Here is a 21173-nt window from a genome sequence, read left to right on the forward strand (position 1 = left end):
AGCTGAAACTGAAGTTCTCTGTTCCACGAACATGTCCGGGAAACTCATAAATATGAATGTAAGCTCCACCCACTGAAACCAAAAATCTCGTAACACCAGTAACCCTGCATTACCTATACACACACACACACACACACACACACACATTATATGTGTGTATCTAAATCCTGTTTTTTATTTACCATGCTTTTAATTTCCTATAAGGAGTTCTATTAAAATTTCATGATTTATTTTTTCTAACCTTGACTCTTTTATTTGATTTTAATGTTTGTATCCCCCATGATACGCCGCCACTTTGGGGGTATAAATTCACTGGAAACAGAATTCTTGTTGGTCTCTTTTTCAAGAAGACACATAGCAGATTATTGCTAAAGTAAATGCATAAAAATAAAAAAAAAGTATAAAAAAGTTATCCAAGTTTACAGTAAAGATAATGTAGTATACTAATTGTTTTTGTTTTAAAATATGTTGCACTCCAAAATCAATATGAAATCAAAGCCATATGTCTAACCAATTTATGTTCCAAATTTGAAGTTGATGTCACAAAAATTTAGCCTGACTACGTCAGACTTCCTACTTCCGCTCAATTTCATTTCGCTTCTGTACTCAGTCTGATACAGCGTCAGAGCTTTCTGTTTGCCACCGGTCTGAAAACAGCCGGGCCAATCAACGAACAGAGGGCGGGCTGAGAGCCTTGACATAGATGCTAAGCACCAAGTTTTAAATTGTAGGTTAGAGAAATCGAAAACCGAAACGACCGCGGAAATGGGAAACGAGACACGGGATGCAATTCGCTCTGTTATGGAGAACATTCAACTCTTTTTCAAACTGAAGCCAGAAAAAGAAGAGTGTTTAACAACAGGTTTACAGTGGAAGTTCAATCATAGATTTGAGTTCGATGCATGATGTCTGTGCTTTGATGCGGCTGTACAGGCGCATAACATACGTCAAACTAAACGTATCTGACTGGCTTACGGGTAACCAATGATTTTAAACTTCAGACAAGCGCCCCCTAGCGAGAGAGAAAACACTTCTCTATTAAGCCATTCCAGACTCTGTCTACGAAGCAAAGTGAAGTAGCAGAGTCTGGTATTACCAAGGGGCAAGGAACTCGACCGGAAGTTGAAGTCGGGTGGGGGCTGCCATCTTTTAGCAGAACTTCACTTGCGTTAGCATTCCCATTGACTCCCATTCATTTTGGCGTCACTTTGACAGCGAATAACTTTACATCTGAGGGCGTTTAAAGACTCTGTTTGTCCATTATTTATTTCTAAAGATACACGACAATGTATAATGGGCTCCATTACCTTCTATGTTACATTATGGCCCCGTATAAACAGTTTTTGTAAAAAATAGGCTAACGATTGCGTCATAACCACTCGGCTCTCTGTCGCATTACCGTACAGACAGGTGGAGAAGCTCGCAGGCAATTAACTAAATATGGCGTACTGGCGTTACATTTTAAAATACTATACAAAATAATTAATCAGAATACTTACTCCTGCTCACTCACGACAAAGAACTCCCCGCTTAAGCTCGACGTCTCTGCAAGATTAACGATGGCAGTTTTCACGCACAGCCACTTAGAAGATTTACATCTGGCAGACAGGTTGCTGACGTCGTCAAGCTTCGTTTGAGTCTGCGCGTCAGAAACGGAAGTGCTAAAAAACGCTAAAACTGGGCTTCATTTAGCTCAATTGAGTTCCAATGGGGTCGCTGTGTCCATTTCTTTTACTGTCTATGGGTATTACCAGGCTAACAAAAATTGTGGTTCCTGTGAGATTTTGTTTGAGCGCCATACCAAAAACAACCAGTGGGTTACACCCAAACTCTATTATGCAGTTTACTGTCACAAATCAATAATTTTCTTTCACAGTATGACTTCTATTACAAAACAGTTACCAAATATGGAATCTTCACTGTCAGACCTTTCCAACGATTTGTTTTTTCAAGATTACAAAAAGATTTGATTTTCTAAAACACAAGCCACATAGTCACAATCTATATGACTGTTTTATTTCTTGATTTGCGACGTATCCCCTGAGATACAAACATTTAGAGACCTATTACATAAAATATAAGCATTTAATTAATACAATTTTAATGTAAACCTAATAAACTAATGCTGAGCCACAATTTTTTAAACAGGTTAGTCCCCTCCAGCGTGTGTAAATATGTGAACTAGACCAAATTTTATCGGAGGCTGAGTTTGAGTAGATTTCCCACTACATGCGATCATGCAGGTTTAAATGCTGCCTGTGAGCTAAAATAAGAATGGAGAAATAAAAGTCACCTCATCTAAACATTCACAACAAACACTCTTTCAAGATGAAACCATGAAATGAGACCTACACTTTCACTGCTTCTCAACACAGCTACTCAAATGTTTGTATCCCACGTCGCCCCTTTTAGGGTTAAACATCAGATGAAGCGATTGATTTCTCTTTAATACAGATGATGCCAGTGTATTTTTCGATGAGTCCACTATGTTAGCAATGATAACGTTACCTGCTTGACAGATATAATGTCTACAATGGTAATAGTGATAATAGTGACCAAAATAGTGATAAAAAATAAATGTTATTTTTTTATTTCATGCCAAAAGATTATTTATTTTTTTATCACAATGCACTTTGTTTCCCATAAGTAAATATTAATTACATAATAGAAAGTTGCAGTAAAAACAGAAGTGCAATGGATGAAATGTAAGCATAAATAAATTAATAAGGATGTGAAATAACACGTGAAATACAAGTAAACCTTAAAATTGAAAACAAACTGAAATACATGCCTTGAAAATAATGAATGAAACTAAATGGAATGTTGCAATCAACATAAGCATAATAAAAGTGAGTACAAAATATGAAAGTTTTTTTTTTTTTTATCTAAAATGAAAAGTGACCTGATATACATGATATAGGCCACACTTCACTGTACTTTTTTATTTATTGCAAAATGTCATGAGGTATTTAATAATTTTATGATACATTATATTTATTGAATGTATTCTGCAAGTACTGGCCAGGATTGCATGTTTTTTTTAGTTATCATTAAGCCGTTCAGATAAATAAAAGAAACAAGACAACTCATACATAGTTTATTTTTTAACATTGTGGTGAACAATCTTACACTTGAACAAAAGATAACTAGCAGTAGCCTTCTTGGCCCATTTGATAAGAGTCTTAAAATCGTCCCGTGCAGTCGCGTGCAGCCCCTCCCCTTCTCCTCACACAAACACAAGACTACACGCGCACTAAAACATGGCGGATAAACACTAACCCTCACACTTGAGCAATCACACAAAAACCTTTCTCTGCAAGGTAAACAGTCCCCTTCCTTCCGTCCGTAATAATCGCCTAGCAAATATTACATCACTTTAAAACTTGAGTTTTGTTAAATGTAGAGGGGAAAACACAAAAAGTGAGTGGCTAGAGGTTAGCCTGTAGCTAATGCTTGTTGTATAAGCATTGAAGGTGAAGTGGTGTCTTATAATAAGAGACCCAAAGACGTACGGTATATGTTTTTATGATCAAGGTCAGTATATCGTAAAGAAATATGAAGTTGTGAAATGCAATACGAAACATGGCATGATGCTACGTAGCATAGCAGCATATTTTTATTGTGGGTTAGAGACAGAGTGGTGTTTTATATGCTGTGTTCGTCAAAGTTTATTGTTTCATATCGATAAATTCACTTAAATCATTCCTGGAAAGTTTGATATGATTTTACATGCACAAAAGAATAAATAATACGCTTTTACTAGAGTTTTTTCGAGTCGGAAGACTGTAACGTTTAGCTTCCCAGTGAGTGAAATGAGGTTGGAGTAGTGGTTGTGTTTGGCTTGTAAATGAATCTTTTAAGTGAATGAATTGTCCATTTCCATGTAACTGACTCGGATTACCCTTTTCAAGTGCGTAGCTGCTTTCCTGCCTTTCTGTAGTACGAATGAATCTTTTCTGATGAACTGATTCAAAAGATTCGAAGCAGCGGGATGAATCAGATCCACGCCACAATGCGCTGTCATTTATGGAGAGGGAGGGACTGTGTGTTTGGCGCTCAAAGGCGCGCTCTGCTTTTGAACAGACAACTGGAAAACTGGGAGACAGGGAGCCATCTTTTGAGGTATCTGTACCCATACAGTTAGTTTTCTTACATTTATTCTGCATTTAGTCATAAGAGATGGCTTTGTAGAAACATAAATGATCAGATGGTCGCGAGGAGAATAACTTGTATTCAAATGTTGTTGACTGCTGGAAAACGTTGCGCGTGGTTTAACGAGATGCTTGTGTTTGTATTCTTTTTTTTATGTTCTTCAGTTAAATATGGTAATATGTCTAACAGCAGCACAGTCGTGTTGTGTGTAACCTTACCACTTCACATTGACCTTTTGAGTCATTGCTGCTTGTTAAGCGTCTGACCCAACGACCCTTTGGGTCATTCCAAACAGGAAAATGGTAAAGTAACGTTATTCCATTTGTGTAAGAAGAATTACCTTCTGGCCAGCTGTGTTATCGATGTCCATGCTAATTTCCTTGGGGGAATATAGCTGGCAGGGGGTTCGTGGTTAACGGTTCAGCATGTAAAGAATGAGAGAGCCGTGACAGCTGAGCAGTACAAGATTCACTGAGAGACACACGGGGCCGATCATAGCATCTAAAACAGACACTGATTTAAGAAACTGGTTTGAAATCACAGTTTTGTGTTTGTCTTTTGCAGAGAGGTTGGAATAAGCTGGATCATGAAAAAACCTATACCACAGAAAGGTGAGACTCTTATTTGTTCAGTATGTTAATATCTAGTTAGTTAAATGTTATGGGTTCTTTAAACAAATGTCATATTATGTTACTATGATTATGTCAGATTGTCACATATATATACATTTTTAAAATAAAACAAAAGTGTATAATTGTTGTAATCTTTCTAAATATATATATATATATATATATATATATATATATATATATATATATATATATATATATATATTGTTTCTATGGTTCTTGATCATGTATTCTAATAAATATATATTTGTTAGAGTAATTAACCAACTTTATTAACTACTTTTATTTTATCCGCTTTTTATTAACTTTTATTAGCAGTTAAATTTTAAATTCTCTGTGCCAATTATCACAGCAAAAAATACTAGCTTAAGGTATAAACTAATTACAAGCAATAGCAATGAATACAATTCAACAAAGATACAAACAAAACAAACAGATTTTTCTTCAGGTCTAAGGCAGTATTCAGGGAAGAAATTCTTAAGAAATTGTGTAATCACATGCACAGGTTTTACGGTATAAATTAAGTTACACAATGTATCCAATCAAAAGTAGTGAGAATTTTTTTCATTTTCTTTTGTTATTTAATTAACATGAAGCAGACAGACAGTCAAAGGTATATTAGGCTAACCTAATGCACTCATCTAATATATTGACACACATCTGATTTTCTTCTGACTGTTCACTTAAGACATAACTGACTGTTTATGAGGATTCTCACCAAGACAAGCATTTTGACAGAATTTTGATAATGAACGTTATCAGGGGATATATTCTGACTTGTGATTCAGGTTTTATAATAAATGTATTTTTGTGCTTTGAAGTGTATTGTTTTTCTCTTCCAGTAGCTATTGAGTGGAAAGATGGAAAACGGATCAAGCATGCTCGCAGTGGTCGCCCCTCTCGTGTGCCATCACAGTACCAAGGTATCAAACTCACTACACTTAAGGCCCCGGTATACTTCAAACAAAGTTAGTTTTCGTTCTTCGTTTGGGGGCAAAAAGAAGTTTGAAAAGGCTGCGCAACGGTGTACTGTTTTCGAATGCTCCGACATCCCCGCACTGCTGAAGGCTCCCGTGTATCCCCTAAACACAACAATGATTAAATGATGAATTGTAGGCAAATGATGTAGGCAATCTAGGTGTGAGACGGGCACCAATGTTCAGAATATTATAGATGAAACAATAATGTTTGCAATACAAAAGAACCATAATCAGTCCTTTATGGGAAGTGTGAATGTCTCATAGTCTGTAAAACTTTAGCATGATGTGGAAAAAAATATTGGAGTCAGTTTGTTACTTTATTTTATTAGTGTTAATTTATTATATTAAACTAGATAAACTGTTACAACTTTTTATATTTTATGTGGTGTCATGATTTGCTTTTGATAAAAAAAAAAGGCTTATTGTCGTATGTTCGTTTGTCATTTCATTTATTGTTTACCTTTTAAATTCACTTATTGAAAGAACAAGCAGCAGCAGTATGGTGTACCGTTTATTTGAAACATGTATTTTGTACTTGCTACCTTTTATCTTTACTCTTTCCTTTCATTCTTTTCATGGCTTTGGAAAACTTGTCTTGGATGTTTTTCTGCGTCGCTTCTTGCATAACTCCAGGTCGTCAACACCAAGCTTCTTTGCAGTTTCTTTCTAGGAATTAAATGCTTTCTCTGAATCTTTAAAATCTCTCCGCGAGCGATTGTACAGGTGCGGATATATTTGTGCCAGCTCAGCTATTCGACACTCCAGTGTAATCATGTTGCTAGTGACTAGGCCGGAGACATTGCTCTATCTTGCGTGACCTCAGTTGAATAAGAAATGAACAGGGAAAAAAAATGCTCGTCAAAGGTGGTGGAGTTTCAGAACACACCACCGATTGCTTAACCGCCACGGACCAATAGAAACTCAAAGGTGTTTAGGAGCCAAGCGAACTCCTTCAGAAAGTTAGCTTTGGTGAGATGTTTCGAACTGCCGAGACGAACTTCGTTGATGCCTGATTTTGTTCGAAATGACGCCATATCAGTTCGTACTTCGATTTCGTTTGAAGTATATCGGGGCCTTTAAATAGCTACTTTAGCCAGATACCTCGACAGGGGACACCTTCAGCATCTGAAAGTAGTCAGTGAAGAGTTCGTTATCTCCTAGACGTTTCAGTAATCATTTTTAATTATTATTCTTGTTTAGATTATATCTCATTGTTAACCATCATGTTGTTAGACAGGCTTGCTAATTCTGCAATGAAGACAGAGTCCAGAATATTGATGCTGACATGTTTACCTTTTATTTTTAAGGACATTTTAGTTGGGAGAAGTATCTAAAAGAGACAGGAGCAGTTGCTGCTCCTCCTCACTGCTTCAGACAGGTAAGTATTTTCATGCACTCATGCAAATGAGGAACACGCCATCATTCCGGACCATTTAGAAACGTCATACCTGATTCCACTTCCACGTTAAGAAAAAAAGATCCTTATTCTCAGAGCACGTCTCCTCCAGTGAATGAGTTTAAGGCTGGCATGAAACTGGAAGCTCAAGATCCTAGAAACACTACATCCACCTGCATCGCTACTGTCGTGGCCCTGACGGGCTCCCGCCTCCGCCTGCGACTGGATGGTAGCGACAACAAGAATGATTTCTGGCGCCTGGTGGACTCCTCAGAAATCCAGCCTATTGGGAATTGCGAGAAGAACGGAGGCATGCTGCAGCCACCACTAGGTGAGAAATACAACACATTACTCAACTGTAGACCATTATTTTGTCTTGTATTTTTTTTTATATGCATTTTTTATTTATTTCACAATTCAAAAACTTGATTCTATTTACAATAAAACAATTTTCAGCTTTTACCGTAATAGCTTGTGTGCAAAATATAGTATCTTCATGACATGATCTTCTGAAATTGAGTCGAAAGAGAAAATTATACAAAAATATTTTTAGTCAAAACACTCTCATCTTTCAGGTAATCGGCAACATTCTTGACAATATAAAAATGTGCTTTATTAAAAATGGAGTGATAGTTGACTGTGAACGTTCTGTGTTCTTCTCTAGGCTTTCGTCTGAACGCATCATCATGGCCCATGTTCTTATTAAAAACACTCAACGGAGCAGAAATGGCCCCAGCCCGAATCTTTCACAAGGTATCTGTCACAAACAGCAATAATGAAACATGCACAATAATTTAAAGTTAAAGTTCAACATTTTTGTCCAATGATTATTTTAGCATGCTCTGATTATTTGATGGGAAAAGAAGCAAAGTGTATAAGTTTATCTCTTTACTCTTTGTCTGATATGTTTCACTTACTTTTCCCTCATCTCCCTTGCCCTAAAGCAAGAACCACCAGCCCCAGAACAAAACAGTTTTCAAGTGGGGATGAAGCTGGAGGCAGTGGACAGGAAGAATCCTCACTTCATCTGTCCTGCCACAGTGGGCGCACTTCGGGGTGTGGAGGTTCTGATCACCTTCGATGGCTGGCGGGGCGCTTTTGATTACTACTGCCGCTACGATTCCAGAGACATCTTCCCTGTCGGCTGGTGCGCACTTACTGGAGACAACCTGCAGCCCCCAGGCACTAAAGGTGTGGATAACTCTCATTCTGACAAGTTTACGTTGGCATTCATATACAGGGAAGGATGGAGGGAAGATTTACAAGAACAGAGAACATGAAATAAAGAGGCCTATGCTAATAGACTACTGTTCAAATGTTTGGGGTCAATAAATTCATGAATGTATGATGAGCAAAATGTATCACACAAAAATACAGCACACCTGTTTTAAACATCGTTAATAATAAATAATAATTTTGAGCAGTGGATCAGCATGTTAGAATGATTTCTGAAGGATCAAAGATTTGAGATCTGCTGCTGAACATTCAGCTTTGCCATTACAGGAATAAATTACATTTTCCAGTAGGTTTAATAGAATACAAGTTTAAGTTACCCTTATATTTTATAAAATTACTGTTTTTACTGTTTGGTCAAATAAATGCAGCCTTGGGGAAAAATATATAAATAAAAATCTTACACAAACTTGAAAGAGTTGTACCAATTGCTGTATGATTAATGAGAGGGGTGTTATTAAGCTGAATCTGTGACGTAATGGAAAAGGACTTTATGCAATTTGCATTTATTTAAATTGCATGAAGCTTATACATTATTTATGCACAATAGATGTATGTTCATTCATAGTGCATTTATTTATACTGAAGCAACTTATGAGTACCTATCGAAACTTACAATAGCCAGGTAAGTTTAATTCAGTGGGCAATAGAAGATTTTACTTTAACAATGCAAATGTGACACCACAGAAGTAGAGAAAGAATAAAAAAACTAAGAAGAGACAAAAATAGTCTGGGCAGAGAAATGGAAAATAGAGAGGCGAAATAAACAGGAGTTTTTAAAGTGATAATTCACTCAAAGAATGAAGGTGAGCAAATGATGACTGAATTTTCATTTTTGTGTGAACTGTTCCTTTAAACAATAAAGGCATTTGATCAGAGAGAACATGGGAGTTTTGGTTTACAAGGGGTTGGCATCCACCCAGCTGGCACTGCTGCAAACCCTGTGCCCAACAGTAGGCCTCACATTAAAGAGCTGGTGTGACTGTTTGAGTGGGGTGAGAGAACAGGGTTAAAGAGACAACACAAGACCAGTGCGTTTGGCAGAGGAAGACAAATCTTGTCAGGCCTCTAAACGCACTAAACTTCACGGCTAGGCGGGGTAAGTTTTTATAGTGTTTTATTTGTGAGTGTCTCTATTTTTGACAGAAACTAGGAAAATGTGTAAACGTATCAGTCTGGGAAAGAGCCGAAGCAAACTACCATATTTGTGCATGAAAGACTTTCAGGGTTAACAGTACTAGAAAGACGGTCGTTGTGTGACTATTTGCAGACTTTAAGGCTTTAGAGAGCAGAACGAAACTAAAGGGGCAGGAAGGAAGTGAACTGACTCAGAGAATAAGATGCCACAAATTAACATGCACTGCAAGATCAGGAGCAGACCCTTGTTCAGTGATCGTACAGTCTCCGTTTCTCTGAGTTGGATGATTACAAACTGCAATCCTGGCCTCGCTAACAGGTCTGTAAAGCTCTGAAGTGTGTTTGTTTGTGACTGCTGTCTTTAACTTGAATTTGATCATTTAATTCTTCTGATTTTTTTGTTGTTGTTGTTGTTTTTGAAAAATGAACTTTGAAAAAAATGTTCAATGCAGTTAAAGTTTGCTAACTTTTCATTTACTCTAGTTTTTTTTTTGTTCTCTAGAATCTCAGTGTCAGATTTGTGGATTTCTTACTCTCCGTATTTCATTCTTTCTCTTCTCTTCCTCTTTTTTTTTTGTGTGCACTCTCACATTTTCTCTTCATCAGTAAAGCACTTCAGAGGCCAGTAGCACCAAAAATGTATAACACAGCTAATTTCTTTGTTAAGATGGCTCAAAGAAAAATGGGTCAACTCTGCACACAAAGCCTGCCTTTCTCGCCTTCTGCTACTAAGTTTGTTGCTGCACGCTGTGGTATATTGCCCTATTTAAGCTGTATTTTCTTTCTTTCTTTCCTTCTTTTTTTTTTTTTTTTGCAGTTGGGTTACCAAAGACAATAGGTGCACTTAGTGCCCAACCAGAGGGTGGCATAGAGGGGACAGGCATGCCACCTACGCCAGGCAGACCCCCACCCCAGAAGAAACGTAAGCCTGGCCGCAAAAAAAACAAAGTATCCGGGCCCTGGGGTCAGAAAGGAACACTTGGTTCCCAGACAATCCACCCTGGAAAGGAACTGGAATCTATTAACATCCCGAAGAAACGAGGCCCCAAACCAGGAAGCAAGGTATAAAAAGAGTCATCACAATAAAGTTTCTGCAGTAAATAGGATGGACACCATTAGGGTCTTACTTTTACTGAGAAATCCCTGTCGTACAAGGGAGGTTAAATATACCGACCCGAGGAAAATGCTATTTGATCATCTCAAACATTAAAATTATTTTAATACACAAAGGCTAACAGTCTTCAAATTTGCTCAGAAATCATTTTCTAGCTAGGTTGCATCAGGTATGTCCTATTGTGCTGTTCCTAGGGATTTGAAACCTGGGCTTCCGCCACGCAAAGAAAGGGTCTGATCAAACAAAACCCGTTTTTGCATTTCACGGCACCGCTTTTTCATGTAAACATGCGCTACACGGATGCATTTGACTGTTTCGCTCACATATCACACATGATTTCGATTTTTTCTTCAGACCTTTTGAGGTTTTTTCATTCCACTACACTGTATTTCATGTTTTTAAATGCAAAAACAAATTCTGATGCTTTAAAAAATTAAGACATAAATCAACATCATATAAGCCAGCTGTGGTTATATCCACCAGTAACAGCACGCCGGGGTAAATACAATGTTTGATGTAAGTGTAGGAGGCCAAAGTTTGCTAGATATAGAGACAATGGGTAGTAGGGGTGGAGCGGTTCAACTATTTCATGGTTTGGTTTGTTTCACACTTTATGGAAAAACGACACTTTCAAAAAAAAAATATATATATATATATATTATATCTTAACTACAAGCAACAACACAAACAAATACAATAGAGTTAAGATACAAATAAAGTAAACAGATTTTTTTAAAAAGTTTTTTATTATTATTATGCATTCGTTTTTAGGTACAGAAATTGCAAAAAGTACTGTAATCAAATATAAAACAGGATTGCATTGGAACTTTTATTAAAGTTACAAAAGTTTTTCAGTCAAGAGCAGTGAGTAATGTCTTTGTTGTTGCTGTTTCGATTAATATAAAGATTTTAAGAGAATGCAGCAATGCAGTGCACTAATTCAGTACGTTCAGCCTGCTGTAGGATACTTACCAAGACGGGCATTTTGACATAATTTTGTGTGAATTTGTCTGTTTAAACACAATACTTCAGAGAGCTTCGTTCTTCGAGCGCACGTTCTAAGGCGCGGGTACACACAAATCTTCTCACTATGAGGGCGAGCTCGTGTCGTCTGGCTCTTAAAATGTTTAAACTTGCAAAGCTTAAATGAGTTTAGTTTAAACACCGATATCAACGTGTGCTGTTCAGGTCTCATCCGTGCGCCTGCGCTATCAGCACCTGGGTGATGACTGAATAAATGACAGCTCATATTCCTCCATATGGCATTCACATTGAACAAAAGTAATTAGTTTGTCCAAGGTTTTTTTTTTCTCTCTCTCTTTTTTTCATCGCTGTTGTTGTAATGTCTGGGAAGCCAGAATACGCTCCCTTCAACAAAATCAAATATTAGCTTAACCCTGTTTCTTTTACGTGTTATTTATAGTAAACCATATTACAGACGCTTTGTCAGATTTAAGTTGAACCGCAGTCCCAGAGCATGCCGAAACGTGTGTGGAAAACTGAATGGTTCGATTATTATTATTTATTTTTTTCAGTGAACCGTCCCACCCCTAATGGGTAAATGGTAACCTATCCATTACATTTTCATCTGTTTTGCTGGGTTAATGATAAGGTGGATGTTAGCTTGTAAAAAATGTTTAAGGTAAATCAGATTTTAATGTATCAACTGGGGTTTGAAATGTGTCGTATATTTATATTTATGTCATCTTCTAGCTAAGCTGGGCCAAGAGGACAGCTTGGCTTGAAGGAACAATTGGAGGTCCTGGTAGACCTATCAGCAAACCCAGAGGCAAACTGCCAGCCAGTTGGTCCCAGAAAGTGCAGCAGAACCCAACAGATCCCATCAAGATCCCAAAAAAGAGAGGCCCTAAACCTGGAAGCAAGGTGTGATTCTTCAGCAGAATAATGTTAGAAACTAATATTAGAAATCTAAGTGATGACTATTATTTAAACAGACCATGTTTATTTTTATACAGAGAAAACCCCGATTGGGACCTAACCCTATGCCCACCTCGCCAAGCAGCAGCACTCCAGAGCCAGACACCAGCTCAGTTCCGCTGGACAATGCCACCATTCCCAGTGCTGCCCTTCAGGCCCCTACAGGTACTATAAGTGTCTCAGATCTTTTCCCAAATAAATATTTCAGTCCATGTCATGGCGTATCTTTGCTAACATCTTCCCTGCATTTATTTGCGTGTCTTAGTATGTGTGTATCTGAATAAGTACGGGAAAGTGGGTCCCCATCTGGATGCACGCCGTGTCCAGTCACTGCCAGATCACTTTGGGCCGGGCCGAGCTTCCTCTGTGCTGCAGCAGTGTGTTCAGGCCTGTGTTGACTGCGCACATAACCAGGGCTCGGTCTTTTCCTGCCTCAAACCAGGCCATGGAGGAGAGCTCATATCTGGTCAGCATGCACAGACCCTCACAAAGCTAATACAAATTTACTGAGAGCCTCAAAAGTGTATCGACTACTTGTCAGTGCTGCACAATTTGGTGAAAATATCTAATTGCAATTATAATAATAATGTTATTACAAATGAAAAATTTTAAACAAAACAAGAAACTTCCCTATTGAGATATTCCACTGTAAGAAACCTATTTAAGATGAAATCATTTTATTCTACAGTACTTATATACGTTTGTATGGCATACAGTGTTGCACTTCACTCTGAAACGCATTGCACATATATATATTTTTAATTCAGTTTCAGCCTTTGCAATTTTAAACCATATTGCAAATTTGGTATAATATAAATTAATCTTGCAGACCTTAGTTTAGTGATCGTAGACAACAGTGACCACTGAATTAATGGCCATTTGACTTTTACAGCCTACTTTGAGCAGCAGCACCACACTCTAACACTGCCGGCAGTGAACAGTGTGACGTATGTGCTGCGCTTCCTCGAGAAACTCTGTCACAACCTGCACTGTGACCCATTGTTCGGCAGCCAGCCCGTCCCTGTGGGAGGAGTTCATTATGACAGTCGGATGTACACAGGTCAGCGCTAATGTGTACAAAGACATCTACTGCCGCTCATTACTATATCTTGTGCATTCTTTGATGTTACCATTGTATAGATATTAAAAGAGAGCCTTGTGTGTGCTGTAGAGAGGAGAAACTTTACTGAAAGTCTGAGTTCTGGACCTGTTCGGGGCGCTAAGAGATTCCTCCAACATGATGCTTACAACAGCAATTCTGCACCGCACAAAATAGCTAAAAACCACCGTCTCTCCTCAGAAGGTAATCCACACGGTTCGACTGCTAAAACAGCATTCAATTAGTGAACTCTAATGTCTTTTGGCTCTCTTCGCACATGTTAAATGGGGTGTTTTTGTATCATTGTGTTTGATCAGATCCCTTCCTGATGGAGAATGGGGTTGGCAGCTCGGAGGTGTTGGAAAAAACCCACTTGTCTCCTGGACATGGCTTAGCAATGCGTTCCCTTTCTCAAAGTAGCAACTCATCGGGGAAATTACATCGTCTGGGCTCAACAGGTATGCAAACTAGCCCATGGTTGAGGATCATTTGCACTCAACGTCAAGTCCCCAAAAAACCACAGTGAACATCTTGTATTTTCAGTCTAATTTAAACCTTAAAATTGTAGGATTATTTCAAGGTGACTAATCAATCCCAAGCAGATTTGTGACATTGACTCCTTTGTTCAAAAAGTCAGACGTTCTGGATGTTTTACACAGACTTGTAGAGTTCATACAGCTTGAGTGCTGCTGTTAAAGCGAAAGCAATTCAGTGTTTTTCAATTAAAAACCAAAATGGCTATGATGTTAATATAATTCGTAATGAACAAATTATTTACAATAAAATATGTAAAAGAAAAAAAAATCATTTGCGGTTTTAGACGTTTGGACCCCACTGTAAATCCTGAACACAATTATATGAACAATTTATGAACCTCCAGAAACTTTTTTCCCTGATATTTCTTATGATTGCTGTTCAGGTTCAGAGCGTTTTCTGAACTCGAGAGAGAGCCCGCGACCCAGTGGACAAGACCCCAACCTGTGGACAGTGGAGGACGTTATGCAGTTCATCAGAGACATTGACCCACAACTCGGACCCCATGCAGACCTCTTCCGCAAACATGTAAGTGATGAATACAGAGTCCCCGTGGGTCCCTAAAAAAGATGTAGGATTTAATTAAAATGAATGCTGCATATGCAAAGTTGCTTCCAAAATACTCCTAATGAATTATCATTCTTTATACTTTTTATTTTGTAATTTGTTGCATACTTGTTTATAATTAAAAACCTGGTCGATTCATTAATTTAAAGATGAAATAGTGTCTCAAGAAAACATTTTGGGACATATAGATTTTGCGTCCAGTATCCTATTACACGTAAAGGATGTTCTGTCTTATTGTTTGTGCAATAAAACGCTAAACATTGTCTTGTTTGCATGATACTCTTCTGTTGCAGGAAATTGACGGCAAAGCTCTTCTCCTGCTCCGCAGTGATGTCATGATGAAATATATGGGGCTGAAGTTGGGTCCTGCCCTTAAACTCACCTTTCACATAGACCGACTGAAACAGGGCCGTTGAACTTTCTTTGTGGCACTTGAATGGGTTACAGCCTTTACCCCTTCCAAGCACATTTCAAGATGCATGGCATGCTGGGATCTTTGTGTCCCCCAGTACTGTAGCAGGTGTCGGAAAGCTTTCAAGCTCCGCCCATATCTTTTACCTTCCTTTTGTTCAGTAGTCCGTTTCTCCAGGTTTGAATGCATTCTGTTATTAATTATAGCACTGTTACGATCTGTTTTTATGACTGATATCCTTGCGGTTGTTCTCACATTACATGACGGTTCCAGTACCGTATCAGAACATTTCACATGTTCAGACTTTACTGAAGCAGTGAAGTGGACAGTATAAAGGCCGTTTTGAGGCCTTGTTTTTATGACATACATTTAATTATATATTTTTCACCCTACATCAAGTAAGGGTGTTTTGTATGGCTTTTTTATACAAGACTGATTTTCTTCAATAAACTCCAGATAAACACTAGATCTCCCCCATCATGCCAGGAATCACTCCTGACTGACACCTCAGAGACCATTACTCATCCTCCATACTTTATACACGTAACGTGTTTAGGAATTAAGATGCGGTCACACCAGACTTAGTGCATGCAAAATTACCTGAGAACAAATTAGGCCAACAGGATATGATGTCACTCTCTGTACCATCTTTTTGAATCTATTGTAACTGACAAATATATATATTCTTTTTAATTTTTTGCGTTGCACTTGGCCAAAAGATCAATCTTTGACATTTAGATCCTCTGTTTGTCAAATGTCTTGTCATACCAATAAGCAGTTCAAAACAAAGCACACTTTTTAGTTAACTTGCATTCATGTGTTCAGATGCATATGACAGGAAGTCTAGTATGACCGCACCTACTGCTACATACTGCTATTATACACTCTGCCTGTGTTTTATATCGTGTTGTTTACACTGTCTTTGTTGTTTGTACTTTTTACACAATCTTGTAGAGTGCATACGTTGACAGCGTTATACTCTAAGCTTCAATTAAAAAATATGGAGCTTTTCTTCTGTTGTTTGTTTTTTGTTCATCTGTCTTTGCCTCAAATCTTAGTTAAATGATGAAGGAATTTCTATAGAAAGCATAATGTTTTATTGCAAAAAATGGCTTTATTAGAAACTTAAACTTAGATGTAAGAAGTAAAATTACAAAAATTTGGATTTTAAACCAATTCAATCTCAACTTTAGCAACTAAGGCTTTACATTTCCTGAATTTTTAAAAAGATTTATTTGCTTATACCTTCAGTTTCTACTGTGTTTATGTAAAGTGCTGGTGCACTACTTTCATCAACCACTTAGGGGCAGCACAACCTTTATCGGATTCTTTTGTTCTATTCTTTTTAAGCTTGCTGGTTTAAAAAGCATACAGACCAGCACAGGTCAGAATTTATTAAAAAATATGATGTTCTTTGGTCTTAAAGATATTTTAAACAAAATATATAATGTTTTGTTTGAACAATTTAAAAGTTGTGTTTGATCAGTAAATTAACGTAATAAAAAAAAAGTAAAATATAACAGTAAATCAAAATGAACACAAACGTCAATAATTATTTAGTTTTTTTAAGTACCACAGCCATAGTGAAAGTGAACTTGTGGTGGTTTTCACTGACTGACATGGGTACACGATAGAGCTGTTGGAGGGGTCGTAACATACTGTAAATCTTACCACATTCTCAAAAAACAGGAAGGTGTCTTTCAGGGTGCAGCACATTGACCAAATAGTAAACGTACGTGTGCACACTATGGTACACGAATACAGTGAGAATAACATAGTCATGTGACTTACAAATCCCTCTGTAGTTTGTAGTGTGGAAAACCCCTCTCCATCATACTAGCTGAACCAACATGCTATAGAAACATTTTGGAGTTTCATTGTGCTCTCTGCGTGATTACAACAGGTCCAGATTTTAGTCAGACTGAGTCTATTGCATCAGATCTTCAATTCTGCCTACTTTGATCAAATTTGCTGAAGTGTTGTGTACCCTTCCAAGAAACAGTGCTTTTACAAAGGCTGTGCTATCTAGATGTCATCAAGATTTTGCTTAAAATGAAGATATTATGAAGAAATGGTGTCTGACTGTAAGCAAGCAAACCCCATACATTGTTGAAATAGTTCAGTTTTACTTTCAAAACTGATTTCTTATATCATTAATATCTTCCATGTTCATAGCGCACCATTCAGTACACGTTGATACTAGCATGTTGCTAAACTAAGAGTACTCATATACAACTCAAACTGCACAAGTATTGGGTAAAATAACCCATTTTAATTAGAATGAACTATGTGTTATCAGTCCTTATCCACCATCTTGGATTTGCACGACCTTATATGATTGCTTTCTCTGTATATGATCCATGCAAGATATCTTGGGAATCAGCAATATTGGCTTTCCCATTTAGGAGTCTGTCAAATGCATCTCACAACGTTTTGGAACAGGTCAATGTTTAAAGGTGAAAAGAGTGTTATTTCTATGCAATTAGCACCCTGTAACAGAATTATAAATGAAGGTCTGTTTTCTGTGCCCTCTCCATCTGTCATTGGTCAGAGAAAACAGATTGCCCCGCCCCAGGCTCACACCATTGGTCGAGCCACTGTTACTATGTTGGGTTGGTCGAAAATAATCAGATTCTGTTGTTTTGTTAGTGCCATGGTTTTTACCTCTTTCAGGGGAAAAACCTATGGCAGGCAGTCATTTATAAGAAAGGGGCAGATTCAGGTTGTGTTTACATGGCAGCGGTGTACTAAGAACAGAAAAACGCTTTGTGTTTTTTTTTTTTTTTTTTTTTTAGAATTATGTATGCATTAGGCATGCCAGTCCAGTTGGCAATGTCACTTTGTAAAGAAACTCAAATTTACGATTTTGCAATTTACACAGAGACAGTAATTGCCAATTAAAAAAACATGCATTTTCAGGCCCTCAAAAACCCACTGTTGTGTAAATGAACGACCAAAACGCATAAAAAAGTTTTCTGGTTTTAGTTGAAAACTGCGTAAACGCCACCTCAACAATACAACACCTAAAAGTCATTTTACTAGACATTTTGATAATAAAAAAAAAGATTCTGATTAATCATAGGTCAACAACCCAAAAATGTAAATAAATAAATAAATAGTGTTGATTTTAATGTTTATCATAGGGAAATGTAATTGAAAACGTGATTTTTACAAACCAACTGACAAGTCAGATTTTTTTCTGTGGTGACTTAATTTGTAAGTCACCACAGCCTCACATTTGTTCCACAGAGGACCATCGAGATGTATCAAGAAACAGAATCCCAACTGTGATTTGCAGTCTTTGTGATCACAGCGAGTATGTTTAGAATTCAAGAGCATCCAGCAAACCCAGGGGCATCCAATCGGAAGAGCAGACAGGTGCTCTCTTAGCCAGACATGCTAAAAAATAAAAAGTGTCTGTCTGGCTCCTAGAATATTCTGAATGCTTAGAGCACCAACACACTTGTGTGCCAGAGGGTGCTGGGTTGGTTTCTACTATCTGTGATACTGGTTTTGACCACTTCCAGCTCCCACTCAGTGTTTTTACAGCTTTATAGTTCACCTGGTACTGTTTCAGATCTCATCTCAGAAACCATGTTGTTCGCTGATGTTTGGGGAAATGTTGCACAGTCGCACGTCATTTGCCAGCGTGATAGTAATCTCTAGCAGGCGATATCAAAACCCACATGGCTTTCTCAATCTGCTCTGTCTTAACCTGCCAAAAGATTCTGCCACGGAACTCTGGAGACATTCGGAGCACACACTTGGATGACCTCACCTGGATGGCTCATGTTCAGTGGACTCCATCTGCCCGTAGGTTGCTTATGCTAGAGACTAGTGTTCTCAGAGCTGAGGGATATCGGTAGTTGAGTGCTTGGCGATGAGATTAACACACAAGAGCTTAAAACCGCCCCCACATACACACACACACACATATGCACAACACTGAACAAACAACAAACAGTGCCTCAGCTTGTTGAAGCTGGCCTGGCTTATAGGTAAGCTTCACACAAGAAGATGAATAATTTACACAGTGCCCTTAACTTCAAAAGCCAATAAATAGTGGAAGGGGAGGGGAACGATGGGAGCAGAGTGAAGAGAACCTCCAGCGATTTTAGCTGTCAAACACTGGTGCCACGGCCTGCTTAAACATCTGCACCTATATAATGAAGATATTAATATGTGTGAAGACCTGTGATGGATCAGAACATGAATATGCATAGTTAAAGGTGGTTATGATCATTCTGTAGCTAGAGCTACTAGCTGATGCTCATCCAGCAGTCCAAATTAGGGTTGCTGGCTGGCAGTCAGGCGAAACACGAGCAGGAAGTGTGGTCCATCACAATTTTTTCACGCATTAATGGTCAGTGAGAGGGCAAAACCAACTGAAGTCCGAAAAACATGTTTTTATTTGAAAGACGATCGGTTGGCGGGAGGGAAAACAAGTTGATGTACGCTCCACCCATCTCTCTTCCTGTATTTTTCTCTCTGATGATCTGAAGCTGATATAAGCTTATTAGCTCACATGCTTTGTGATCTAATGAATCTTTGGTGTTTGCAGCCTGTTGCCATAAGAAAACCATTTAAAGTTCAGTGGTTCTTCAGTAAGCTTCACTTTTTCTTGTATACATATGATAACGTGCATTGATATGCTGAATTATTATTATTTTTTTTTATTTAGATCATATTTGTTCCAAACCTGATTGACTGACTTTCTGGTGTGGGAAAATATTTTGAGAAATGTCTCTGCATTTTATTTTATTTTAGTCGATGCAATTAGAAGACACCAAATAGTCACCAAATCTGTTGGGTTATCAACATTCTTTTAAAATTACCACAAAAGAAAGAAAGCCATGCAGGTTTGGAATGACAGAAAGGATGAAAGCATATTAAGTTTTTGGTGAATTATCCCTATAAGATGCTGCAAAGAAGCATCAAAACTTTTCTTTGATATGAGTTTATGGGATCTAGTTTCGTCCAGAATGACAAAAACAAAAACATTGTGCTGAAGTTGAACTTGAGGATAAAAACATGCGCTGATCCCATCCAGCGGTTTTCAACATGTGCATGCCATGCAAAAAAATAAAAAATAATAGTAACTAACAATTTCATTGCTGAGCATAATGTATTTACATATTTCTATAACTGGCATTTCTTCAGGCTTCATATGCAAATACGAACACGGACCACAACTTCTGTAACTTGATTCATAAACAAATGTTATGGCCCATATCTTTAAATTATTAGTTCTAATAATTTATAATAATAGTTAACATTCTAAAAGTCAGGAGTTACCGCTTCGAATCCTTCTGATGAATAAACTGAATGAACTCACCAAATCAACATTCAACGGGCCTACTGTCTGCTCACTCACTGAACTAGATCCATGTCACATCATTACTTAAATTACTGTTTAATATAGCTACCATGCTGCTCTTGCTTGCTGTGCTGTCAGAAATCGTTGGCAAACATTTTAATGCATCTCACCAGAGTATTTAATTAACTGTTCTTTGAAAATCGTATCACATATCCTCTCCTTCTAGACAAAGACATGAATTAGTTAACATCTCAGCCACAAACTGTTGTCAGGAAAGCTGTGTAAGAAGGAGAAATTGCTGACTATGTGATATGATGACGAGGGTTGGTCTCTAATATCCTTCATGGCTACTGGGTAAAACCCTGCAACAGAATTCCCCAGGCAACTCTTCTCATTTTCACTACGTGGCTTTTTTTTTTTTTTTTTACATTTCAAGACAATTCTTATTTTTGACCTTGTCATTTGCTCATTCTAGTGAATCTAAAGCTGTTCAGAGAGCTCACTCAGTAAGAAAAGTAGGTGTGTGTTCATGTGTGTGTTTAGAGATTATTGTGGGCGGCCTTAAAGAGAGACAGCAAAAAACTGTCAACAGTAAATGTCTCCATGGCACACCCTGCTTAACGTATGTCTAGTCTGGTTCTTCAGAAGTGGATTTACCCCAACAG

The 21173-nt window shown here is 37.8% G+C and overlaps 1 protein-coding gene across 4 annotated transcripts; it reads left to right on the forward strand.

Moving 5' to 3' along the window:
- The first annotated feature begins 3212 nt into the window (after nt 1–3212).
- On the forward strand, nt 3213–16202 carry LOC128030503 (polycomb protein SCMH1). 4 transcript variants are annotated; one of them, XM_052618186.1, is made up of 16 exons: nt 3213–3320; nt 4717–4763; nt 5624–5704; nt 7069–7139; nt 7254–7488; nt 7822–7910; nt 8102–8348; nt 10345–10589; nt 12355–12525; nt 12618–12744; nt 12845–13045; nt 13472–13639; nt 13751–13882; nt 13996–14136; nt 14598–14740; nt 15073–16202. In XM_052618186.1, the coding sequence occupies exons 2-16, from the start codon at nt 4739–4741 to the stop codon at nt 15193–15195; spliced, it is 2199 nt and encodes a 732-aa protein (XP_052474146.1). In that variant the 5' UTR covers nt 3213–3320; nt 4717–4738; the 3' UTR covers nt 15196–16202. The 4 variants fall into 4 exon arrangements, with proteins under 4 accessions (XP_052474146.1, XP_052474147.1, XP_052474144.1 ...); XM_052618187.1 differs by having other exon boundaries at nt 3222–3320; nt 5627–5704; XM_052618184.1 differs by lacking the exon at nt 3213–3320 and adding an exon at nt 4021–4122.
- The last annotated feature ends 4971 nt before the right edge of the window (nt 16203–21173 follow it).

Source organism: Carassius gibelio, chromosome A16 (genome assembly GCF_023724105.1).
Source record: "Carassius gibelio isolate Cgi1373 ecotype wild population from Czech Republic chromosome A16, carGib1.2-hapl.c, whole genome shotgun sequence".
Lineage (NCBI taxonomy): Eukaryota > Metazoa > Chordata > Actinopteri > Cypriniformes > Cyprinidae > Carassius > Carassius gibelio.